Here is a 26,978-nt window from a genome sequence, read left to right as displayed (position 1 = left end):
CGCAACAAAATGAAGTCTATTTTTACTTTCTTGCAGAGTTGAATCTGCAGTGTTTGCTCTTTATATAGCAAAAATGCCTAAGTAATACTGGGTGGGATACAATTAAGCCTAGATAATCTTTGGAGGATCCCGTATATACAGCAGATGCGCACTGGAATGTATAAATGTTGGAGCACAGAGTCGGGTGGAACAACAAATGGAAGCCTTAATTAAGACCTAACAGGGCTTTAGACTCAAGTGTTCCACGGTTACATGCACTTCAGAGGTTTTATTTTTGTCTTCCAGGGGGAATCTAAACTGCCAAGATGCCTGAGCAAAAGTAAGTATTGGGTTTCTGTTTACTTTTCTAGATTGAAATCTGATCATCATCAGGTTTATTATATATAGAAACATGATCACGACAATGCATGGTGATTAAAATAGTTTGCTGTTAACAATTTCAAGTTAAATTCCTGTCCCTTTTGTGCTCTTTTTATATTTTCAAATGGCCTTCTACCAACAGTCCAGAGGTAAGATCAGCACAGCACCACAGAACGTCACTGCAATAATGTTTTGGTTTTAAAACTAATCTAAAATTATGTTGTTTTAATACACAGAGGAAACCCAAGATTTCAGCCTCCCGCAAGCTCATGCTAAAGGTCAGTCCCTAAATAGGCTATAACTGAATGACCATTAACCACTTGAACCCCTACAACCATATTCTGGGGGGAACATTAGCCATTAGCCAAAAATAGCAGATGTACAACTCGGCTATTTTAGAGATTTGGTGTCGATGTCAAAAAGCGGTCCAAGTACAGATCCAACTGGTCCAGTTTACTAAGTCTAGACTAGGGTTTAAGTGGTTAACACAAGTTGTATCAATCCGTCCCGGAGACAGAGAATTGATCAATCTCTCACTGACACTTTCACCATTATGGCTTCCTGTTTACGTTGTCTCAGAGCATGATGGTAGCCAGGGCTAAAGAGGACCTGGAGCAGGAACTGGTGGATAAGGAGGAGGAGAAGGTGAGGTACCTGGAAGAGAAGGCTCCCCCAATACAGATAACCAGGATGTCTTTGGAAGAACTTAAGGTACAATGGAGAATGGACCTCATTCAAACAACATCCATTTTGTCTGATGTATATATCCACCCGTTATACCCTTCATATCCCCCTGAGACCTTTGTGTAACATTAGCTTTTGCTATATATATATATATATTTGGGGGGAAAAAATTAGGTCAGGATTTAGAAGGCGTTTTTAGAATCGGCCTCAGGTCTAAATGGGTTAAGTAAGAGCAAAATGGCCACTGTGTGAGTATGGTAAAAGTTCCTGCCCACTACTGAGGAGACACAATTGGCCGTGTTTGCTTGTGGGAAGCCGGTTGGGGAGGGTGTTCTCTGTCGCAGCTAGGGCCTGCCTACTACAGGTTGGTTACGGTACCTGACCTGTTCAGCAGAGGGAAGAACTGGGAAGGAATCGGATAGCATGTTCCCACACACATGCGTTATGTCCTGCCGGTAAAACTCCTCACTGTCAGATAAAAAGGAGTGGCTGGCAACATCATGGGTGTCAGAGGAGACATGTGGTTGTCTACTCTACACCCTCCAAACAGTAGAGGTTAGCATTGACAGGGGCTATACACAATGGGGGTCGGGGGGGTTCGGGGTAAAGAAGAAACATCTCACAACATATTTAATTCCATAATTGATAACAGGATGAGCGCTACTGATTTTGGTGACCCGAGCGGGGCTTTTAGATCTGTGTTAAAGACATGAATATTCAATGAATACAACAACTTTCTGTTTTTTTTTTCCCTCTGTAAAAGCTTACAGTCATATTGGAGAGGTTTTCAACATTGACCTCATCACCTTCTCTTGCCCACATAGACATTATGCCAGGAGTTACATGCCAAAATAGACGTGGTGGATGAAGAGAGGTACGACATTGACGCCAGGGTGGTGCACAACTCAAGAGAGGTAACCGAAGGTTGCTAATACTCGCTATGGAAGTGACTTCTATAACTACAGATAAATGGGCCCAGTTAAGGATGTCTGTCAACACCGCCACTCTAACAGCAAAGTAGAACCATTGGTAGTGCATGGCATAACACTTACAAAGTTCAGGGTTTTATTATCACCACGAGTCCACTCATGCTAAAAATGGATAAGCGTCTGGATAAGTGTCATGACATATGACATGTGTATCATGTATTGTAAATCACTCCACTTGTTCTACAGATCAAAGACCTGACCATCAAGGTTCTGGATCTGCGAGGGAAGTTCAAACGACCCAGCCTGCGGCGGGTGAGAGTCTCTGCAGACGCCATCCTGCGCTCACTCTTGGGCTCCAAGCATAAGGTCTCCATGGACCTGCGGGCAAATCTTAAATCAGTCAAGAAGGAGGACACAGAGAAGGTGGGTTTGAGAAACTTAGAATGGCAGACAAAGAGGAAGAGCTAATTGACTGTGGACGATATTTTATATCAATTCTGAAAACCCATCATTATCTTATATTGTCTTATATTGGCTTAAGGGAGGACCGGCCGGTGGGCGGCCGGCCGGTGGACCACGTCGTCACGCTCATGTCACTATGACTCAGCCATATAGCCTAAGGAGATCCCAATGCAGCTACGCAATCTCCATATATGGGCACAAAATGGACAAAGACTGACATACAGAGTTCTCCATATACGGGCATATTGGTCGGATCTAGATGTGAGGGCCTCTAGATGTGAGGGCCGCATAGCAGCCCGAACCTCTAGTTTGCTTAAGTTACATATACTAGCCTTTATATAAAACAGTAAAAAGTGAGCTTGTATACTTGCTGTTTTCAATAAATGCTGACAAATGTTGACGAATGTTCTCTTATGGGGGTCCCCATGGGGTCCGCGGCCAAATACATATCAATTTGGGGGTCCTTGACATGAAATGGTTGAGATCCTCTGGTTTAATGTTTCCAATAGGAGAAGACAGCGGAGGTCAGCGACTGGAGGAAGAACGTGGAAGCCATGTCTGGTATGGAGGGAAGAAAGAAGATGTTTGATGGTGCTGTCGCCCAGTAAATGGACAATAGCAAAAAAAAACAAAAAAAACTACATAAACCAATCTAGATTACAGAAAGAGACGACAAGTTAATTAATTGTTCTACTTTCATTCACAAGTAGCCACGCCTCCAAATGCAATGATCTAGTTTCTTGAATTTACATGTTTTTACACAATGTGTTCTTGTTCAGCATTTTTGTGTTGTTTTTTGTTAAACCTGTTGGTATAGTCTTTATATTTCATTTTCACTTAAATAAACACAGTGTACTGTATGCTCTGGTTCTTTCATGTATTCTGTTGTTCAGTCATATTAATGCTAGCTCTATGTACCTACATGTTGAGAAGTTTTGAGTTATAGTACTACAGTGCAGTCATGACAATGTACAATAAACAGTACAAGTTGGAAATCAATTAGTTATGTAACCCAATGGGATTCACTAACTCAGGATAATTTTATATTTAAATTTGGATATGGCAAACCAATTAAAGGGGTGGTGCCATAGTTTTGCACTTTTTCTGTTTTTCATGTGTCTATGAGGTTGATAGAACTTCATTAAGCCCCCTGGTGGTGTTTTTATGGTGTTTTATGTCTTCTCTGACTATTTTGAGTTTCTACCTGGAGGCTGAAACCTTGAGGGTCAAACGTGCCAATAGAAAAACAGCGCTTTAGTGACATAGTAAAAACATACCCTCCCCCTCATTATCATAACACAACAGGTGTGGGCATGAGGAGGCGGAGGGACTAGGACAGGTGGGTGGTGCTAAGGTGGTGGAGGAGGTGCTAAGGTGAGAACCAGGTATACTTAATGAACTGGAGGCGTGTCCACATAAAAACATAATTTTAACAATTTCTGTACACTTTTTTTAAAACAATCTTCCTCCTAGTATAACCATAATACCTGATGATCATGTTTTAGGGGGGGGGGGGGAATCACTGAAAATCACGGCACCCCGTCTTTAAATATGCAGAAAATTTATGAATGTATTCTAATGGAACAGATTTGAATTGATATTATATTATAGGCCTGTGTGCAAAATTACCTTCGTATTCATAATAACCTAAATGTTTTAATAGCTTTCTTCATTTTTAAGGGATATTTCCCTTTCAAACTTGTTTGGGGTAGCCTAATCCTTCCTATAGAAACAGATTGTAACTTCAAACTCCTTTTATTTTTCCATTTTAATGTGCTACCCACCGTCACCTTCCCACGACTCCACTTGGGGCCCCAACCCATAGTTTGAGAAGCTCTGTGGTAGAGCATTGTAGATGTTTCCCAAGTGAGTGTTGTTCACATAACCACTGGCCAATCTCCTGTAAAACTATTCACTTATTGTGCAAGGCAGTTATTTGCAGCTAGATGGCAGTATATACTCACCATGCATTCCAGTCCAGACCAGTCCAGTCAGTCCAAAATGATTTGCAAAGTTTAAGCCAACTGAACCCATTGTCACATTCATATGGCGTACATTTTGCTCATAAGTCATACTCATAATCTGGAATATGACATAATAAACCATGTGAATATGGCCATGGCTGTCACAACCCGGCCCAGACTTGTATGACATAGATGGATGGATCGGACACGAGTGATCAGTTGTGAATCATGCCATGGGAGTGTAGGCTCTGGTGCAAAACTAAAGACACCCAAAACCAAAAGATGGGTGGGTGTAGAGTCTCCCCTGCCATGGCCCATGGGTGGAGCTTCATGAGCTTTTAAATCCTGGGACAAACCAGACCCAGGTTCGGTGTCCCAATAGCACTCATGACCTTCCAAGCCCTACCTCCCATCCTCTTGCAAATACAGTAGGAAACAAAGAACAAATAAAAACCCTGGCAGACAGAGCAGCAGAGCCATCATCACCACACGTTATGACAAATAGCATTTATTGATGGCCATTTCAACACGGATTGCTGTGCTGTAACTGGACTGCATCTTTAACACAGTTTTATATTTTGGCTTTGACTTCTGAGAGGCATAAGCTGAACCATAACACCATGAGTAATTTGGCTTTTGTGTGGGGCCAGATCTAGTATTAATAGTATCAAAAATAGTGTCTGACCGTATCAAAAGACTTGGCATGTGTATAAAGGGTGTTTATCATCTCGTTTATCACATGTTATTGCCTGAGGACAGAGGGCAGCAATTCACACTAAAGGCCAGGTGCTTAGAAGGGTGTGAGGTTTAGAATTACTCTTTCATTTCACTCTCCTAAGGGACAACTCAGTTATTTGATTATAAAATACCTTTGTATTAGGGTTGCTATAATTTCACTGCTCATACACATACAATGTATTTGAATCTTTGAATTACAGCATGCTCTAAAACTCTGTTATATTAGATTTGACCATATCTGACACAAGCAAGCATGAATTTCACAATGAGGTGTTTCTTTTGTTTGTGAATGTCTGCCAAGTGTGAGTTTAATTGAAATAATTATTGCAAACCTTTCATGTATCTAAGAAACCAACCTTTTTTGTAGCCTTAATCCTTTGCTGCTTGTTCCAGGTTTGGACATGTAAAAATAGATAATGAAGGTCCATGGAGTATACGTGTTGATCTTATGTATCTGATCCTACCTATCATCTGTGTGTAGGTATGTGCCCTCCCACCCATTGTAGACATGGGCAGCTTGCCGCCATGTGATCTGCAGTTAGGTTTAAAAGCTTAGGCCCAAACAGAGGGACACAGTATACAATATCACATTGTCAAGCATCCCAAGTCAAGCGCACATTGATATATCAGGGTGAGTCTGTATACTGTTATTTGTTTTTTATATTGATTTCTAATTTGTTTTTCTAAAATGTTTTGTATTAGCTTATTGCAGTGTAATTTGGAAAATGTGCTGGTTAGATAATTGCTGAGTTGGCATCAATGACAAGCTGTGTAATTTGGGAGCATTCAATCTGTTATTATAATACAGTCTAACTGTCAACTGATTTTAGTAATTTATTTACCCATACAGGTGCATCTTCTTAAAGAATGTCTGACACAGAAGAAGCAAATGAGTAAGTAATAGAATCATTGTAGAGTGTTTAATTTCTGAATGGTTATCTAAACTGTGTGTAAGTCATACCAGTATAGTGACATCAATTGAGACACATTATCTTTTTGTGTGTGTCTTTATCCCCCAGGGAACAAGAAAGTAAGTCAGTTTCACAATTCGGAACTACATACAGGGGCAATGTGGCTTCATATAACATCTACTTATAATTAATATTGTATTTATTTATTATTCAAGCAAAGCTGGGGCTAGCAATTTAGATACTTATTTGCATGTTGTCAGAGATATTTTCTGATGTGCTAAATATGACATAACTGTATGGCAACTAAACGATAAAACATTCTCATTATGCAGCATATAGGGTCGATCAGAATTAATTCACTAACATAAATGACCTTATTTGACATGCTTGAAAAGCAGCAGCTAGTGTCTGATTTGCATCATTCTTTATGCATATGGTGAAAATTGATTGACTGATTTTATATGGACTATCAGACCTAAAGGATAACATGTTAATGTGTGAACACTTCTCTCCAACATGGTCCCAGTAGCAGAGGAAGGACAGGAAGATGTTGGTGGTATGTATCACAATCAATATATTAAGAAACCAGTGTAAAACATTGCCTAGATCCTAGCAACAGATCAATATTTACATAAGCTGTGGGTTTGTTTTTTCTACCACTTTGTGGTATCTTCTTTACACAATGAATTCCTATGGGAAAAAAACAGTTAGTTAATATGCCCAGCCAAGGGCTCCACTGTACAACACTGTATTTTTGGCATTGGAAATATCACCATATAGATGAATGTTGTCCTTGAGCCCAGCTCATTCTTTCTCTTTGGTTTTGGTTGGAGCTGCTCTACCTCATACCTAAAAAGAATTCTAAAAGGCACTGTACTTCGTAACCACATGAACCCTTGCACCCCTATTCTTATGTCATTAGTAGAAGAACATTTGGTGAAAATAGGCAAACATTTGTCGCAAATAGACGATTACTACAGATTCACAACACGTCAGCAAAAATAGCCGATCTACAAGCTCACCAAAGAGATTTGGTGTAAAGGGAAAGGGTAACTGGGTGAGTCGAGGTTAACTGAAGTGAAGGGTTTAAAAACAAAAAAATGCTTGTAAATCAGCTTTTTTCTGTGAAGAGATTTAGTGTAGGGGGAAAGAATGTACAGACCCCTGGGTGGTCCCAGGTTAATTTAAGTAGGGTTTAAGTGGATATTAATGAAGAGGTGCACGGGGTTCTAGATCAGGGGTCTTCAACGTTTTTTCAGGCCAAGGACCCCCTAGCTGAGAGAGAGATGAAGCAGGGACCCCCACAACATATTGTATTCATGTTAAATGTGTTTTCAGACTTTTAACCACTTAAACCCTCAATACTTTGTAAACTTGACCGTTGGCTGTACTTGGTCTGCTCTTTTTTTCCCCTCTACACGCGCGAGGCGTTGAATGCTAGATCTGCTATTTTCGGCTAATGTTCACCTCAGAACAGGGATGCCAGGGTTCAAATGGTTAGTGTAAAATAAAAAGTCCCTATATCACACAAAGATTTGGCGGCCCCCTTGTAGTAACTCTGAGGACCCCCTAGGGGTCCCGGACCCCCTGTTGAAGACCCCTGTTCTAGATAAAAGATAATGGGGTACTTTTCTCTGTTGCTGTGCCCACCTTGGTGCATGTGTCCATTTGGGCCACAACACCACAGTGTGGCAGCCCATGAATCTGAGCAGCCCCTGTTTAACATTGACCTCATCACCTTCTCTTGCCCACATAGACATTATGCCAGGAGTTACATGCCAAAATAGACGTGGTGGATGAAGAGAGGTACGACATTGACGCCAGGGTGGTGCACAACTCAAGAGAGGTAACCGAAGGTTGCTAATACTCGCTATGGAAGTGACTTCTATAACTACAGATAAATGGGCCCAGTTAAGGATGTCTGTCAACACCGCCACTCTAACAGCAAAGTAGAACCATTGGTAGTGCATGGCATAACACTTACAAAGTTCAGGGTTTTATTATCACCACGAGTCCACTCATGCTAAAAATGGATAAGCGTCTGGATAAGTGTCATGACATATGACATGTGTATCATGTATTGTAAATCACTCCACTTGTTCTACAGATCAAAGACCTGACCATCAAGGTTCTGGATCTGCGAGGGAAGTTCAAACGACCCAGCCTGCGGCGGGTGAGAGTCTCTGCAGACGCCATCCTGCGCTCACTCTTGGGCTCCAAGCATAAGGTCTCCATGGACCTGCGGGCAAATCTTAAATCAGTCAAGAAGGAGGACACAGAGAAGGTGGGTTTGAGAAACTTAGAATGGCAGACAAAGAGGAAGAGCTAATTGACTGTGGACGATATTTTATATCAATTCTGAAAACCCATCATTATCTTATATTGTCTTATATTGGCTTAAGGGAGGACCGGCCGGTGGGCGGCCGGCCGGTGGACCACGTCGTCACGCTCATGTCACTATGACTCAGCCATATAGCCTAAGGAGATCCCAATGCAGCTACGCAATCTCCATATATGGGCACAAAATGGACAAAGACTGACATACAGAGTTCTCCATATACGGGCATATTGGTCGGATCTAGATGTGAGGGCCTCTAGATGTGAGGGCCGCATAGCAGCCCGAACCTCTAGTTTGCTTAAGTTACATATACTAGCCTTTATATAAAACAGTAAAAAGTGAGCTTGTATACTTGCTGTTTTCAATAAATGCTGACAAATGTTGACGAATGTTCTCTTATGGGGGTCCCCATGGGGTCCGCGGCCAAATACATATCAATTTGGGGGTCCTTGACATGAAATGGTTGAGATCCTCTGGTTTAATGTTTCCAATAGGAGAAGACAGCGGAGGTCAGCGACTGGAGGAAGAACGTGGAAGCCATGTCTGGTATGGAGGGAAGAAAGAAGATGTTTGATGGTGCTGTCGCCCAGTAAATGGACAATAGCAAAAAAAAACAAAAAAAACTACATAAACCAATCTAGATTACAGAAAGAGACGACAAGTTAATTAATTGTTCTACTTTCATTCACAAGTAGCCACGCCTCCAAATGCAATGATCTAGTTTCTTGAATTTACATGTTTTTACACAATGTGTTCTTGTTCAGCATTTTTGTGTTGTTTTTTGTTAAACCTGTTGGTATAGTCTTTATATTTCATTTTCACTTAAATAAACACAGTGTACTGTATGCTCTGGTTCTTTCATGTATTCTGTTGTTCAGTCATATTAATGCTAGCTCTATGTACCTACATGTTGAGAAGTTTTGAGTTATAGTACTACAGTGCAGTCATGACAATGTACAATAAACAGTACAAGTTGGAAATCAATTAGTTATGTAACCCAATGGGATTCACTAACTCAGGATAATTTTATATTTAAATTTGGATATGGCAAACCAATTAAAGGGGTGGTGCCATAGTTTTGCACTTTTTCTGTTTTTCATGTGTCTATGAGGTTGATAGAACTTCATTAAGCCCCCTGGTGGTGTTTTTATGGTGTTTTATGTCTTCTCTGACTATTTTGAGTTTCTACCTGGAGGCTGAAACCTTGAGGGTCAAACGTGCCAATAGAAAAACAGCGCTTTAGTGACATAGTAAAAACATACCCTCCCCCTCATTATCATAACACAACAGGTGTGGGCATGAGGAGGCGGAGGGACTAGGACAGGTGGGTGGTGCTAAGGTGGTGGAGGAGGTGCTAAGGTGAGAACCAGGTATACTTAATGAACTGGAGGCGTGTCCACATAAAAACATAATTTTAACAATTTCTGTACACTTTTTTTAAAACAATCTTCCTCCTAGTATAACCATAATACCTGATGATCATGTTTTAGGGGGGGGGGGGGAATCACTGAAAATCACGGCACCCCGTCTTTAAATATGCAGAAAATTTATGAATGTATTCTAATGGAACAGATTTGAATTGATATTATATTATAGGCCTGTGTGCAAAATTACCTTCGTATTCATAATAACCTAAATGTTTTAATAGCTTTCTTCATTTTTAAGGGATATTTCCCTTTCAAACTTGTTTGGGGTAGCCTAATCCTTCCTATAGAAACAGATTGTAACTTCAAACTCCTTTTATTTTTCCATTTTAATGTGCTACCCACCGTCACCTTCCCACGACTCCACTTGGGGCCCCAACCCATAGTTTGAGAAGCTCTGTGGTAGAGCATTGTAGATGTTTCCCAAGTGAGTGTTGTTCACATAACCACTGGCCAATCTCCTGTAAAACTATTCACTTATTGTGCAAGGCAGTTATTTGCAGCTAGATGGCAGTATATACTCACCATGCATTCCAGTCCAGACCAGTCCAGTCAGTCCAAAATGATTTGCAAAGTTTAAGCCAACTGAACCCATTGTCACATTCATATGGCGTACATTTTGCTCATAAGTCATACTCATAATCTGGAATATGACATAATAAACCATGTGAATATGGCCATGGCTGTCACAACCCGGCCCAGACTTGTATGACATAGATGGATGGATCGGACACGAGTGATCAGTTGTGAATCATGCCATGGGAGTGTAGGCTCTGGTGCAAAACTAAAGACACCCAAAACCAAAAGATGGGTGGGTGTAGAGTCTCCCCTGCCATGGCCCATGGGTGGAGCTTCATGAGCTTTTAAATCCTGGGACAAACCAGACCCAGGTTCGGTGTCCCAATAGCACTCATGACCTTCCAAGCCCTACCTCCCATCCTCTTGCAAATACAGTAGGAAACAAAGAACAAATAAAAACCCTGGCAGACAGAGCAGCAGAGCCATCATCACCACACGTTATGACAAATAGCATTTATTGATGGCCATTTCAACACGGATTGCTGTGCTGTAACTGGACTGCATCTTTAACACAGTTTTATATTTTGGCTTTGACTTCTGAGAGGCATAAGCTGAACCATAACACCATGAGTAATTTGGCTTTTGTGTGGGGCCAGATCTAGTATTAATAGTATCAAAAATAGTGTCTGACCGTATCAAAAGACTTGGCATGTGTATAAAGGGTGTTTATCATCTCGTTTATCACATGTTATTGCCTGAGGACAGAGGGCAGCAATTCACACTAAAGGCCAGGTGCTTAGAAGGGTGTGAGGTTTAGAATTACTCTTTCATTTCACTCTCCTAAGGGACAACTCAGTTATTTGATTATAAAATACCTTTGTATTAGGGTTGCTATAATTTCACTGCTCATACACATACAATGTATTTGAATCTTTGAATTACAGCATGCTCTAAAACTCTGTTATATTAGATTTGACCATATCTGACACAAGCAAGCATGAATTTCACAATGAGGTGTTTCTTTTGTTTGTGAATGTCTGCCAAGTGTGAGTTTAATTGAAATAATTATTGCAAACCTTTCATGTATCTAAGAAACCAACCTTTTTTGTAGCCTTAATCCTTTGCTGCTTGTTCCAGGTTTGGACATGTAAAAATAGATAATGAAGGTCCATGGAGTATACGTGTTGATCTTATGTATCTGATCCTACCTATCATCTGTGTGTAGGTATGTGCCCTCCCACCCATTGTAGACATGGGCAGCTTGCCGCCATGTGATCTGCAGTTAGGTTTAAAAGCTTAGGCCCAAACAGAGGGACACAGTATACAATATCACATTGTCAAGCATCCCAAGTCAAGCGCACATTGATATATCAGGGTGAGTCTGTATACTGTTATTTGTTTTTTATATTGATTTCTAATTTGTTTTTCTAAAATGTTTTGTATTAGCTTATTGCAGTGTAATTTGGAAAATGTGCTGGTTAGATAATTGCTGAGTTGGCATCAATGACAAGCTGTGTAATTTGGGAGCATTCAATCTGTTATTATAATACAGTCTAACTGTCAACTGATTTTAGTAATTTATTTACCCATACAGGTGCATCTTCTTAAAGAATGTCTGACACAGAAGAAGCAAATGAGTAAGTAATAGAATCATTGTAGAGTGTTTAATTTCTGAATGGTTATCTAAACTGTGTGTAAGTCATACCAGTATAGTGACATCAATTGAGACACATTATCTTTTTGTGTGTGTCTTTATCCCCCAGGGAACAAGAAAGTAAGTCAGTTTCACAATTCGGAACTACATACAGGGGCAATGTGGCTTCATATAACATCTACTTATAATTAATATTGTATTTATTTATTATTCAAGCAAAGCTGGGGCTAGCAATTTAGATACTTATTTGCATGTTGTCAGAGATATTTTCTGATGTGCTAAATATGACATAACTGTATGGCAACTAAACGATAAAACATTCTCATTATGCAGCATATAGGGTCGATCAGAATTAATTCACTAACATAAATGACCTTATTTGACATGCTTGAAAAGCAGCAGCTAGTGTCTGATTTGCATCATTCTTTATGCATATGGTGAAAATTGATTGACTGATTTTATATGGACTATCAGACCTAAAGGATAACATGTTAATGTGTGAACACTTCTCTCCAACATGGTCCCAGTAGCAGAGGAAGGACAGGAAGATGTTGGTGGTATGTATCACAATCAATATATTAAGAAACCAGTGTAAAACATTGCCTAGATCCTAGCAACAGATCAATATTTACATAAGCTGTGGGTTTGTTTTTTCTACCACTTTGTGGTATCTTCTTTACACAATGAATTCCTATGGGAAAAAAACAGTTAGTTAATATGCCCAGCCAAGGGCTCCACTGTACAACACTGTATTTTTGGCATTGGAAATATCACCATATAGATGAATGTTGTCCTTGAGCCCAGCTCATTCTTTCTCTTTGGTTTTGGTTGGAGCTGCTCTACCTCATACCTAAAAAGAATTCTAAAAGGCACTGTACTTCGTAACCACATGAACCCTTGCACCCCTATTCTTATGTCATTAGTAGAAGAACATTTGGTGAAAATAGGCAAACATTTGTCGCAAATAGACGATTACTACAGATTCACAACACGTCAGCAAAAATAGCCGATCTACAAGCTCACCAAAGAGATTTGGTGTAAAGGGAAAGGGTAACTGGGTGAGTCGAGGTTAACTGAAGTGAAGGGTTTAAAAACAAAAAAATGCTTGTAAATCAGCTTTTTTCTGTGAAGAGATTTAGTGTAGGGGGAAAGAATGTACAGACCCCTGGGTGGTCCCAGGTTAATTTAAGTAGGGTTTAAGTGGATATTAATGAAGAGGTGCACGGGGTTCTAGATCAGGGGTCTTCAACGTTTTTTCAGGCCAAGGACCCCCTAGCTGAGAGAGAGATGAAGCAGGGACCCCCACAACATATTGTATTCATGTTAAATGTGTTTTCAGACTTTTAACCACTTAAACCCTCAATACTTTGTAAACTTGACCGTTGGCTGTACTTGGTCTGCTCTTTTTTTCCCCTCTACACGCGCGAGGCGTTGAATGCTAGATCTGCTATTTTCGGCTAATGTTCACCTCAGAACAGGGATGCCAGGGTTCAAATGGTTAGTGTAAAATAAAAAGTCCCTATATCACACAAAGATTTGGCGGCCCCCTTGTAGTAACTCTGAGGACCCCCTAGGGGTCCCGGACCCCCTGTTGAAGACCCCTGTTCTAGATAAAAGATAATGGGGTACTTTTCTCTGTTGCTGTGCCCACCTTGGTGCATGTGTCCATTTGGGCCACAACACCACAGTGTGGCAGCCCATGAATCTGAGCAGCCCCTGTTTACACAGAGCACAGTTAGTGTTGGAGAGCAATGTAGGTCAGCTTGTTCTCAATGGACTACCTTGGGGATGATGGTGGCGAGGGAACAATACCCAGCCTCATTTGTATGCCAGTTAAAGGTCCACTGGAGGTACAGAAGGTTGGGTTACCTTTTGTGCAGAAGGAAGAGGTTAGTGTTACCTAACGGAAAAACTCTGGCCAAAACGGGTGGCATTTTTGGGGAAGCAAGCAGACAATAATGTGTGATGGCTGTATCGTTTTCTTTCACGGTGCCGTTGGCATCAGCAGGGTTAGTGTTAGTGACACTAACAAAACTACATTGAAAGTTGGATTGCTGTCAAATGTTATGAGATGAAACCTAATGTCAAAGCTGGTGACAAATTGGGAATTATCATCATCTCCGCCAGGCCGGGGGCAAGGGGGAGATTATGTTTTCGCCCCTCTGACTGTTTGTTTGTCTCTGTTTCGGGGTTAATCTCACTAATCGCTGGACCGATCCGCCAGTATGCATCCCGCACGTGTATGTATATTTTAATTATAAGTGAGATTTGGAAAAATGTACATTTTCCTGCGCTGTGATCTGGGCCCAGGAAATTTGTAGAATTATCCTGCGCTGTGATTGGCCAATCACAGCCTATTCAGGACTGTGATTGGCCAGTGTCACATGACACATGTGCATAGCCCTATATAAGCAACCATAACTTGAAAAAAAACAAAAATTTGTTTTTTTCAAGTTATGGTTTTGTCCATCATAAAGAGTGTTTCAATAAATGTATTTATCCTTTGTACATGATTGATCGACTCCATTCAGTATTGTGATTAGCTAGCAAGACACCGCCCACTTCACACAGGGTGTGATTTTTTGTGTATATATACATTTCTTAATTATTTTATATTGAACTTTAAATTCATAATAGAAATGGCGGCCGGATCGATCTGAAACCTTGCCCAAATAATGGAGTCATACGTCATAGATGTGTCATATATGAGTGACATCTGTATGGTCGGGTGTCTCTGCAGGAGTCTATAGCTATAGTCTACAAGAGTGATACTGATGCCACAGCAGGCCACATGAAGTCCTAGATTCACAGTGGAGCCAAGCCATTCCCATGTGGATCGCAAAATCAACATCATTAGATTTTTACCAGGTGCAGCCTGGTCTAGGAAGAGACTGATCAACTAGTCGTTAGTTGATTACTTATTTTCTATCAATTACACACCCCATGAAACCTTGAATTCATGGAGATTTTTTGGTTTTTGTCGCATTCCTGAGCCAATAATTTGATGACGAGTCATCAGTCAGTAGGAGACTCAGGAGACTCAGTAGGAGACTCTTTGAGTGCAGAAGAAAGAACCGGAGACTCCGACGGTCATCAAATTATAAACTTAGAAATGCAACAAAAACAAAATGAAATTAAACTCCATGAATTGCATGCATTAGATGCCTGAAGAAGGTCTATGTGACCGAAACGTTGCTTAAATAAACGTGTTCCTATTGTTGTGCAGACGGTGTGTGGGTCATTTTATTTTATTCTCTACGTTGATCCCTGCCTATACGCACCTGTCTCTGAGCCGATCAGGTGTGCATAAGACTTTGTTTCCATTGATTCAACTTAAAAATGAATTAGTCATTCTGACTCTATGATTAGCAATGAGTTCCATCACCAGAATTTTTTTTTGGGTGACACCGTTGTACGACAAAGTATAAAATAGTAGTATCCAACTCTGGAGTATACAGTAGCTCTTTAAAAATGTTTAAGTAATCACAAAGCAGTGCTGTGTGGTGAAGTGAAAAACAGCACTCTATACATAATGGTGTGGTTTAGTGAAATGTGAACCCTTGAAGAAACAAAAGAATACATCCTGTCTCTTGTAGTGCTGTTCAACCATACATATACTTTGTTGGAGCTGCATGGGCCATCGCTTAAAGCACTATTTAGATACAAGGAAACATGTTTGTTAGATATTTTTTTATATTGTTTCAGACTGTTAATAATCATATTTTCTTGGTGTCAGGATTAGGAGTGCTACATACTGTAATTATGATCATTTGTATGACTGTCTTCCACCGTAATTAAGACAATGTAGTTTCGGCTTGGTGTGTCAGGGCCTTAAGGGCTGGGCTAACGCCCATCACTGGGGAAGAGATAAACAGTGGTGACTGATGGGGAAAGAAAAAGTGACAAAGACAGACAGGTTTTCCCTTTACTCATACTTTCCCTCTTTAACTGTCAATCTCTCCAACAGAGGCAGACGCAGAGACTCGGGAGGAACCCAACCATGCAGGTACAATAAAAAACCTATACACCTGGCACAAAGCATGGCAGCTATGACTTCACTTACGGTATATAAATAAGGTTATAGGACTATCTGAGAGCCAGGCTCTTAGCCTACATAGTTTAGCACTGGCCCCCACTATTTCTATCACAGTCTATTTCAATGTCAGCTCTCTAGAGTCTAGACCTTTCCAAATCAGTCAAAGTTGACACCAACCCTGTCACCTTTCTGCAGATGACGGGGAGGAGAATGAAGAAGGAGGTAGGCTATGGAAGGGATATTCATCACATAAATAACTGGTTAATGTGTGAGAAAGTAAAAATATTTACATGTGTTTACAAATTATGTTTTCTCCTTTTGCAACATTGAACGTACTTGCACAAAAGGGTCAAAGCCGAGGAATAAGTGAGTAGTAAAATAACACCTTTACAACCAAAGTATATTGACAATGACAAAGTATATTACCACTAATGGGCGGTTTATTATTTAAAAAAAATTCTTGTCCCTACTTAAGGCCAGGTTTTTTGCCTGGCTTAGCAGCTCCAAAAATCCCAGATGGAGAAAAAGTGGACTTTGACGTGAGTGTGCCTTGGCATATACTGTATATCAATCATTTCCGTAGCGTAGTAGTCTAGTGATCGTGATGTAGCTAATTTCTTTACGATTTTTCCCAACAACTACAGGACATCCATCGAAAGCGTATGGAGAAGGACCTGACAGAGCTTCAGACCTTGATCGAAGTTCACTTTGAGGGTCGCAAGAAGGAAGAAGAGGAGCTCCTTGGTCTTTCTGATCGAATGGTACATTGGATTTTTTAATGTATGTTTAATCACATTATTGCTTTAGTGGGATTTGGAAGAGTTGTGGGAACTCAAAACTGGACATTGCAGTGATGTGGTACTACTGTATATCTTGTTTTTTAGGACATAGTTGTAATGCTCTTTTAGTAACACTACTTTCTATGAAGCCCATGTCTATAATAATGCATTATAATCTGCACATAATACTATATATTGTTATACTATATGACTAATGCATTATGCATAGCCTGCGAGCTCATAGTTCAGGCAGATACACTCGAGAGGTTTACACATGCCCATTCATTAATGTTGGTGTACAGCAGCAGTGGTTCCCAAACGTTTTAGCTCGAGACCCAAAATATTTGTTTTGTTTGTTTGTTTGAATACATTTTTTAATAATTAAACGGAAAAATACCCATACAAATGGGTCCACAACCCAAAAATGGGTCCCGACCCACTGCTTGGGAAACACTGGCATACGTGATGTGTATGCTGACGCGTCAACCAGCTGACCAATTTGGCGGTCTATTTAAACTCACCTCATTCACCTCATTGTTTGGTATGCGCCTGTTGCTTTTAATTTACAACATCTTATAAATAGTTTATCTGACTGAAATGTTTATAATGCATCATAGACATGGGCTTCATGAAATAATTAACCAGCTATCCTTTTTTTTCTTTCTTTTTCTTTTTCACATCCTCTTGCACTTTAGGAGAAACGTCGTACGGAGCGAGCAGACCAGTTCAAGATCAGAACGGAGAAAGAGAAAGACCGTCAAAACAAACTAGCGGTATGTACATGAGATACAGATGAGAACTGGGTCAAATTGTTCCAAAATATGTCAGTGTAGCCGAGTAGCCCCAACTGAGGACCAGAAGCCAGATATCTCCCTTGACCAAGGAAGGGGTGATTCCCCTATTGCTGAGCAGTCGATGTTTGGTTTCTTGTGTGGGTTAATAACTTTCACTCTGGCGTCCATATTTTGACATATCATTATAGGTGAAACAAAAATATATGTTTATGTGTGAAAATAGCCGCTGTGTGTTGTGAGCTTGTAGGTCTGCTATTTTCAATGGTTACAATCCAGGTGGATAGCCTACATTGGGGGCTGGCCTAGGATCACGTTTCCTGGTGGGGGGAGGCCAAAGCAGGGTGAATCTAGTAGAGTAATCAAGCCTGAGGACCAGAAGCCTATTATCTTCCTTGGTCAAGCGGGGATTCCTGTTTGGCTGAACGGTGGATGTTTGGTTTCCGATGAGTTGCGGGAGGTGCATTAAGTTCATGGCATTCACTGTAACATATTGTCCTAGGTGTTAACAACTTAGCTTTTACGCTATAAGACTTTATATTAAGGTTGGGTCTATAATGTGTTATAACCACATTTATATTGTATATTGTATATGTATTATAATGCACTTATAAGGCAAAACAACACTTGTTATTGATGTTTACAATTATGCCTAACAACTTATAACAAGGTTTATGAAGTATTATAACTTATAATAATAGTGCTGGTCATAATGCATTATAAACTCAGTAGAACAGCACACTACCAGCTAAAACTTTACTTAAAGGTCGGGTCTATAAAGCATTATAACGACATGTATAATTCATTATAATGCTTCATAACACTCGTTATAAATGTTTATAATCATGCACAACAACTTGCTGTTCCACTGAGCTTGTAATCCATTATGACCAGCACTTATAATACATTATAAACATTGTTATAAGTTGTCATGCATGATTATAAACATTCATAACGAGTGTTATAATGCCTTATAAGTGCATTATAATACATTATAAATGCGATTATAATGCATTATAGACCCAACCTTTAAGTAAAGTGTTACCCCACAGTTTATGTTAATTACTTGAAAGTGCTATTTGACCCCAGTTTGATTTTGATACTTGACAGCCTGACATAAATGTAAGTACTGTGAATGTGAGGTCAAAACTCATCTGGTCCTCCAGGAAGAGAAAACCAGGAAAGAGGAGGAAGAGGCAAAGAGGAAAGCAGCTGAAGATGCCAAAAAGAAGAACATCCTTGCCAGCTTGAATTTCACTGGATACAAGGTAACTCATATTCTGTAATATAAAGACTTGGGACTGGCAGAATGCTTGTAGTTAACCTCTTAAACCCCAGCATAGGCATTGTGGGGAAAGCTTTGGCTGAAAATCGACAAGCTCACAGCGTCGAAATTGTGAGCTTGTCGATCGGCTATTTTCAGCGAAAGCTTTCCCCACAATAACAGAAAACAGAAAATACACTAGTATTGAGGCCTGAGGGACTCCGGTTACCCATATGGGGTTTAAGTGGTTAAAGCACCAACAGACTTCTTTCCAAACTTCAGACACAAACCAAGGGCGCGCCGAGAAAGCTAACGGAGAGGGAGAAGAAAAGGACACTTTTAAGTGATCGCCGTAAGGAGTTAAACCTTGAAAACCAGAGTGAAGACAAACTCAGGTACAGCAAACACACAAACAAAGGCACTTAGTTGGTTTTAGTTTACTCTCTTGCAACAGAAATCATTAGCTTCTCTCAATGAACCATTCACCTTGCTGGAATAGGTCTATGGTGAATTTGTGACAACATTTTACCCTACTCTCATCCTGAGTACTTTCCTCCTCTAAGCTGCTGTAATATTTTGTATTTATATTGACAGGGAAAAGGCCAATGAGCTTTGGAAGTGGATGAACCAACTTGAGGCAGAGAAATTCGAACTTCAGTATAAATCCAGGAGGCAGAAGTACGAGGTAGGCTATACACATTACTTAATTTACACATACCTCCTATCTCTATTATTCTTATCTTATGTACACTAACAGAACATTGTGTCTATACATACCCTGACAGGTGTTGATACAGTTATGATTAACTTTCATCACAAGCAACTCTCAGAGATACAGAACCACTCATTCTCTCGCATTCATTCACACACTTACTCTGACTTATACGAATAAACTCACTCATCCTCTCTCAAAAGCAGGACAGATAGATAAAAGCAGAGCTAAATTAGAGAATGTACCGTAACTGGTTACATTGTTAAATGAGAAGAAAAAAAAAGTCTCATCTCCATAATTGCCCTCATGCACATTCCCTGCTGCGCATTGTACATGTTGACATGACTTGAGGGCATACAAGGCAGTGATCAAAGTTCAGCATGTCAAACTGTCATTGACATGACATTAATCTTCAAATCATTTTTTCATTGTTTTTTTTACCAGCTTGCAAAGCACGCTGGTCTAAGAAGAGACTGAGTCTAGTCAACACTTTCTCAACACTTTCTCGACACTTTTTACTCATTGGCTGTCCTTTAAGCCAAGTCTCGTCCTCCCAAGCTATGGCACTAGACACGCCTCTTGCCTCTTATGGCAGTGTTGCCAGATTCTGTGAGAGAAATAAGCAACAGGTCTAAGCCAATGGGGAGCCACTAGCAGTGTTGCCAGATTCTGCGAGACAAATCAGAGAAAACAGAAAGCAAGCTGGTATACAATACGTGACTGAGTCATGTCTTGTTTTATTTCAGGTCACTGTACTGAGAAACCGGGTTTCTGATCATCAGAAGAAGTAAGTATGACATGATTTATTTAGACAGTACAGAGGTATATAATATAGACACAAAATTACTGGAAAGAAGGCACACAATAGCCTTATTCCCGCCTCCCAACACATTTGGTATGATAGTATGATATGTATGACAACTTAATAAAGAGTCTGTTTTGGGAAACATGGTGAAAAGTTATGTAATCAGTAAAATTCTCAGTGTTCCTTTATCAATCTTTAACTCTGAGAGTGTATATAATGCAACCAAATGGACACTTACAGGGCAATCGGGTTACATTTGTAAACCGTCAGAGTTAAATGAACACTGAGGAATTTACTGTGACCCTTATGTCTAGGACCCTATGACCTAATTACATTTATCCAGATGGGATAAAACAAGATTTAATTTCATGCACACATACTTTTGCAATTAGATGTGACCTTTCTCCAAGGTGAATCAAAGTTAATTATGTCTACATACTACTGCACTGTCCAATAACAAGCCGTAGCGGTTCCACTAACAGAAATACACCAATTGATAAATCCCTGCTAAAACCGATAAGCCTGCACTGATGTAAAAGTTCACCCAGTGACCTCCTCCTGTTTCGACACCGACTGTCCCACCACCACTTCTCCTACCAGTGGTGGAAAGTAACTAAGTACATTCACTCAAGTACTGTACTTAAGTACAATTTTTAGGTATTTGTACTTTACTTGAGTATTTCCAATTTCCAATACTTATACTTCCACTCCACTACATCTCGGATCCAAATATTGTACTTTTACTCCACTACATTTATTTGAAAACTTTAGTTTCTACAGTAGTTACTTTGCAAATTTTGATTATTATTACAAAACCTACATTAACAATTTTACTTGTAACAGAGTATTTCTGCAGTATTGATACGTTTACTTAAGTAAAGCAATTGAGCACTTTTTCCACCACTGCTCCCTACACACAAAAATCTTGAGTGTTCATTTAACTCTGAAGAGTGTACAAAATGAAACCCTTTTGGGTCCATTTTGTACACTCTTCAGAGTTAAATGAACACTCAAGATTTCACTGTGTATACGTTCCACCAGCTGTTGTTAGACGTGGCTTCCATGGCAGTTTACTGGTGTCAGCTGGCCTATGGTGATGCTATTCCTCCAGGAAACCCAACCGCAACAGGATTGGGGAAAACAAAAGGCAAGGGTTAAAGAGACGTTTCTCGGCCAAGGACAGGGCCAGTAAACACGTTACGAACAACAAATGTACAAACATGTACACAGACCGGAGGGAGAGCCTGGATTTAATGGCAGCAGCTGAGGAAGCCTAAACCCACAGCATGATGTCATGTCTGGTAATATAGTTCATATTAAAACGATGAACACCCCGCTGTTGCTATCCAAACCATTTGATCTCTATCTTCAAATCCCTACTTTGTGTATGCTGACTGATTCACAATGAAGCTTAAGTCTGCCATTTTAGCTTGCAGGATCCAGTAAACTAAGAACTAACACTAAGACTAAAAGACTAAGACTAAACATATTTTGATATTTAGTCGACTAAGACTAGACTAAGACTAAACAATTTCAGATGACTAAAATAGGACTAAAACTAAATTATGTGTTATTCAAAAGACAAAGACTAAATCAGAATTTGCTGTTAAAATTAACACTGGTGTGTGTAAACCATGACTAATAAATCCAATAATCATGTTGAAACAGTGCCTGGGTTGATTCCTGATAATCTTTTGTTATAACTACCATAATAAATGCATGTGTGTGTGTGTGTGAGTGAGTGAGTGAGTGAGTGAGTGAGTGAGTGAGTGAGTGTCCAGCTGTTGTAGAACACTAATTAATTTAACCATAAATAATCTATTTCATAAATGAAATAGATTATTTATGGTGAGTTATAGTTTAGTTTTATAGTTTTATTTCGGTGTCTCTAAAGCTTACCACAACTTTAATAAGCATATTGTTTTTTTCGTGTTAAGCCGCAGGATCAAATGCCAGTGCTGCAGGATAAGAATGGCAGCACAAGTACTCAAATTATAGAGAAAAAAATCCTGTTCCCATGTCGGATAGCTATCACACAACAGTTCCGTTAACCAGAAGGACATCTTTAGCAGATTAAAATTGCCTGCTGTATCAGTGAGGTGGGGTGCCCTTGTTATATGTTTGTGGTATAGGTCATTGGTTCTCAAAGTGGGGTCCGGGGACCCCCAGGGGTCCTTGAGGGGGTTCCAGGGGGTCCCCAGCTAAATGATGGATAGGAACCAAATGGACTCTTATGGGTATGTGACTCTGAGAGTGTACACATGGGTCCATTTGGTTCCATTTGTACACTCTCAGAGTTAAATTAACATTGATTTTACAATATAAATTGGGGTCCCAGAGAATGAAATGCCATTAAATGGGGGTCTGTAGCCTAATGCATGCCAAACTGGGGATCCTTGAAATTAAAATGGTTTAGAATCACTGCTAGAGCCGTAAAAATTTTGAAGTTTGAGACCCACTGGTATAGGTAACCTGTGTGTGTGTGTGTGTGTGTGTGTGTGTGTGTGTGTGTGTGTGTGTGTGTGTGTGTGTGTGTGTGTGTGTGTGTGTGTGTGTGTGTGTGTGTGTGTGTGTGTGTGTGTGTGTGTGTGTGTGTGTGTGTGTGTGTGTGTGTGTGTGTGTGTGCGGGTGTGTCCATGTGTGTGCGTAGGTGTAGTATGAGTGAGGGAGAGAGTCTGAGGACGATGCATGTACAGTATGAGAATGGTGTGAAGGAAAAAAGATAAAACTTTTGGGCGGGTGGAGTTACAATGACACCGCTAAAATCTAAATGCGTAATGTATTGAGAAACTAATCCCTTGTCCCTCCTTGATTTTTGTTCGATGACTATGTCTATGGTTTTTGAATTGTCAAGAAGCATGTTGCACCTTGTACTCATCCACTCACAAAATATATATATAAAAGTGGAGAGCCAGAACACAGAATACAAATGTATTTACCAAAATGCATATTCCACTTAGATAGTAATGATGATCATATTTTATACTACTGCTATTTTCATACTACTATTTATCTAACTTTTTTCACCACATAGTATAGTATGGCTTATTGTGGGTGTTATAGTAGCCAGAACATATATTTTTTTAATGATATGGTATTGTATGAGATAAGAATATAGTATGGCATTTATTTTATGACAGTATACTGAGTATAGTATAGTATGCCGTTTCCTTGATGCCATAGTAAGTATACAGTAGCATGACGTTTCTTTGAAGAAGACGTAGTATGACTTTCTTTATGATAATTTCTTTTTTTTTACTTTTTTGACACCCAGTATAGCATGATCAATTTGATGACATAATAATACGTTTTAGATGATGGTAAAGTATGACATACAGTAGCCTACCTTGCATTATTGTGTAGGCCTAGTATCTTGTATTTATGTCGCGGCTCCTATGGGGCAAGCAGTCTAGAAGAGGGTCTGTGTGTTTCTCTGTGTGTCTGTCTGTCTGCCTGCAGCTAATCTTGCAAACCACTGGAATGATCTGCGCTAAAATTGCTTGTGTACTGTACACTGCCAGTAGGCCAAGGAAGTAAATCCCCTGTGTTTCATGTTATACTTGAAATATTTAACTTATAAAAACTATGCTGGAAGTCAATGTAGAGACAAATAACTCCATTATTTGGAAGTCAGTCAATATGACCTCATCATGACGTCCGAGATAGAAGCCACGCCGTTATTAGATCCGGTCTTATTTGTAATTTTTACAATATAGACTTTACTGATGATATAGTTATAGTATCTGATCATAAGCTACATTTATACTGGAGCAGAAAGGGATCACTAGCTGACGTATTATTGCTGCCATGGGCCAATTTCTGGAGCTGGTAAAAACAATTAAAATGTAAAAAAAAACAAGGGGCACATCTTTAGGTTAAAATGCTTCTTTCTTCAGTAGTGTTGTGAATTAAGTATAGACCTCTGTTGTGGTTAATAGAGTTTTCCTCTATTAAGGGTGGTGAGTGATGAAATTACTTCATTGTTGGCAAGCAGTGAGCTCTGAGAACAAGATGATACCAGGCAATCCTATGCGACAAGTTCTGCAGTTTATTAACACATAAAGAGCATAATTATATACATTTGCAGAGGTGGCTGGGAGATGACTGATAGAGATAGACAGGACAGGAACAGACGGTGCTGGGCATACAAACATGTGATTAACAGAACAATACATAGGCCTACTGTATGTACACTATCTACGGTATGTAATGTTCTCATAAGAAGATGAGTTGTACATCCCGTATGTTTGGGCCTGCAGTATCCTTGATAAAGTAGAGCATGGCGTCACATGCATTCTACGTGCTTACGCTGCTATATAGTTCAGCTCAGCACAGTACAGATACTGGGGTGCAGGTAAAAACTCGGGAATATTAATATATTATACATTATTTTTTAATATTTTCAAGAATCTAAGATAACAGTTGACCTTGAGGTACACAACGCTCTAATTTTCCTGATCACCTACCGCATATAAGTTATACCTATTTTGAGCCAACTTTGTAAAGGAGAGTATCACAAGTTTTAAATGGTATATTTTTTATATGAAGCCTTTGAAATTTGCCTGCCCCTTAACGTTTAGGATACATGATCATCTGCCTATAGTACCAGGACCACATGTATAGTATTATATTTTACTTCAATACAGTGGAGTTGTTCTCACCTTATTGCATTGTTCTCAGTACAAAGGGTAGGAGCAAGCGTGTCCTGAGGAAGAAGTAACACCAACAAGAAGAACAGTGGTGAATTTGTCCCCATCCTGAAACATGGACATCCTGATATCCTTAAAGCCTAATTTGTGCTTATAACTGATTTTCAACTGAAGAACTGTTATTTTCTGCGAGTGACATGGTCACACCTAGAAGTATAAATTAGCCTTAAGTGTAGGGTAAAGTATATAATTAAATGTTTTCTCAACAAACAGAACATTTAGCTACTTAACGGAGAATATGAAGAAAGTGTTTGTTTTTAAGCTTCTCTCAAAACAAAACCATCAATCCAATAAAGTGCATGTGGAAAGTATCACCAGGAATGCTGCAATAGGCTATGGTTTTGATTATTGTTTCCATTTTTATGGATTTGCACAATGTTTATGAGTTTCAGTGTTGCATCATGTGTTATATTGCATAACGAAGCACATTTTACAGACTTAATTTGACATGTAGTAAATACTTTCAACAACAACAAATAATGAAATCTTTAGTTAATACTTAAGTAGTAGGTTATTTTTTTCCCTTTTCTTTTTAGAATAGTAACAAAAGTCCAGCCCGACTTGACTGTTTGTGATTAAAGTGAATAAAATGTTAATGATTTGTCAAGTAAAATGCTGTAAACTGTGTTGTTTTAGTTTGACACATTTCTGGTGGGAACATGCTGATGAGCACCATGTGAGCTTAAAAGCTTAGCCACACCCTTCCTGGCTGGATCCACATGTGTCAGCCAAGCTGCCAAACGTATTAATCTGATTGATATTAAGTGCCCAAACAAGGATGCCTCCACTGTGATTAAAAGATTTATCCATCCTTCAGGATATATAATGATTTATTCATGACTTTTAACCGTAATTAATACTGTACGTGTTGCTTGCCGTTGCGTTTTTCTTACTCGAAAGTCTATTTTTGGCAACCGACACCATCGTATGACGAACGTATAAATTATGCTTCAGGTTAGTAGCTATATGCACGTGTCACATCATCTTCTCTAAAAAGTAGGCTTTGGACTTGAGCCAACAACTTATGGCATACAGTCTACCATTGTAATAGAAACCGTGTAGCATTTTACTCATAGTTAAAGGGATACTTCACTTTCGGGCCGGGAAAACATTTAAAAAAAATATTAAAAATAAATGAAAAAAGTTATGGAAAATTCATGGCCCCCTCACACATTAGTAGGACACTCTAATGCGTGAGGGGGCCATGAATGTTCCATAACTTTTTTCATTTATTTTTAATATTTTTTTTAAATGTGTCCCCGGCCCTAAAGTGAAGTATCCCTTTAAGACCAACTGACTGTACTGTATGTACTAATTTATCCAAAGAAAACAAATCGACTACAATTCTCAGGCTTAGAAATGACCAAACTACTACATCTCCCATAACACATGAGGCCGCCTCCGGCACATATAAGCAGCATTACATTGGATTTCTTCTTTCTGTAGGAGAGTAGCATTGTCAGTTCTCAGTTTGTTTCATCAAACAAACTAAATAATAACACCCACTGATAACACATGTCACGGAATCTAATCTCAGGAATCTTTCTGACAGAGTGGCTTCAGTGCAGGGACAGTGATTTCCTCCAAGGTAATGCCGTTTTCCAACGCTACTTCCGGGTACCGCTGCAGAATGAATATTTTTTTCCCCAAACAAAGACTGTATAAATTATACTGTAACTACTAACTAAACATCATGAACAATACAGAGCCACCTCCCTGACAGAATGCCCAGACTTTTATTTTTGGAACACAGTTCTTATTTTACGTGATTTAAAAAAAAGGGAATGGGAAATAAATGGGAAAATATCTTCATGACCCAGGGCGTGTTTTATTTTTTACTTCAGACTTGTACTCTATGCAGTAAACTGAAAGCCACATCAGCAACAACTGTCTGGTTCT

General features: G+C 39.5%; 2 protein-coding genes and 1 pseudogene across 4 annotated transcripts; all 3 read left to right on the top strand.

The window, feature by feature from the left end:
* Positions 1-516: 516 nt before the first annotated feature.
* LOC308082728 (troponin I, slow skeletal muscle-like) lies at positions 517-3,295 on the top strand. Its single transcript, XM_080424703.1, has 5 exons — positions 517-638; positions 940-1,071; positions 1,869-1,958; positions 2,220-2,396; positions 2,945-3,295. Exons 1-5 carry the CDS (start codon positions 630-632, stop codon positions 3,041-3,043), a joined length of 507 nt encoding a protein of 168 aa, XP_080280829.1. The 5' UTR covers positions 517-629; the 3' UTR covers positions 3,044-3,295.
* A 3,269-nt stretch (positions 3,296-6,564) lies between these two features.
* On the top strand, positions 6,565-9,231 carry LOC308082912 (troponin I, slow skeletal muscle-like; annotated as a pseudogene). Its single transcript has 4 exons — positions 6,565-6,604; positions 7,736-7,894; positions 8,156-8,332; positions 8,881-9,231. The product of its transcript is annotated as a troponin I, slow skeletal muscle-like (transcript).
* Positions 9,232-11,945: 2,714 nt separating this feature from the next.
* On the top strand, positions 11,946-25,890 carry LOC308082725 (troponin T, cardiac muscle-like). Of its 2 annotated transcripts, XM_080424699.1 has the most exons (13): positions 11,946-11,966; positions 12,514-12,540; positions 15,951-15,989; positions 16,212-16,241; positions 16,367-16,385; positions 16,495-16,558; positions 16,664-16,780; positions 17,494-17,571; positions 18,756-18,857; positions 19,136-19,248; positions 19,448-19,538; positions 20,312-20,352; positions 25,051-25,890. In XM_080424699.1, the coding sequence occupies exons 1-13, from the start codon at positions 11,963-11,965 to the stop codon at positions 25,088-25,090; spliced, it is 765 nt and encodes a 254-aa protein (XP_080280825.1). In that variant the 5' UTR covers positions 11,946-11,962; the 3' UTR covers positions 25,091-25,890. The 2 variants fall into 2 exon arrangements, with proteins under 2 accessions (XP_080280825.1, XP_080280824.1); XM_080424698.1 differs by lacking the exon at positions 11,946-11,966 and having other exon boundaries at positions 12,486-12,540.
* The last annotated feature ends 1,088 nt before the right edge of the window (positions 25,891-26,978 follow it).

The sequence above is a fragment of the Gymnoscopelus braueri genome (genome assembly GCF_963280865.1).
Source record: "Gymnoscopelus braueri genome assembly, chromosome: 3".
In the NCBI taxonomy this organism is placed as follows: Eukaryota; Metazoa; Chordata; class Actinopteri; order Myctophiformes; family Myctophidae; genus Gymnoscopelus; species Gymnoscopelus braueri.
Note: the sequence above shows the minus strand (reverse complement) of the source record. Positions and strands in the feature narration are given on the sequence as shown.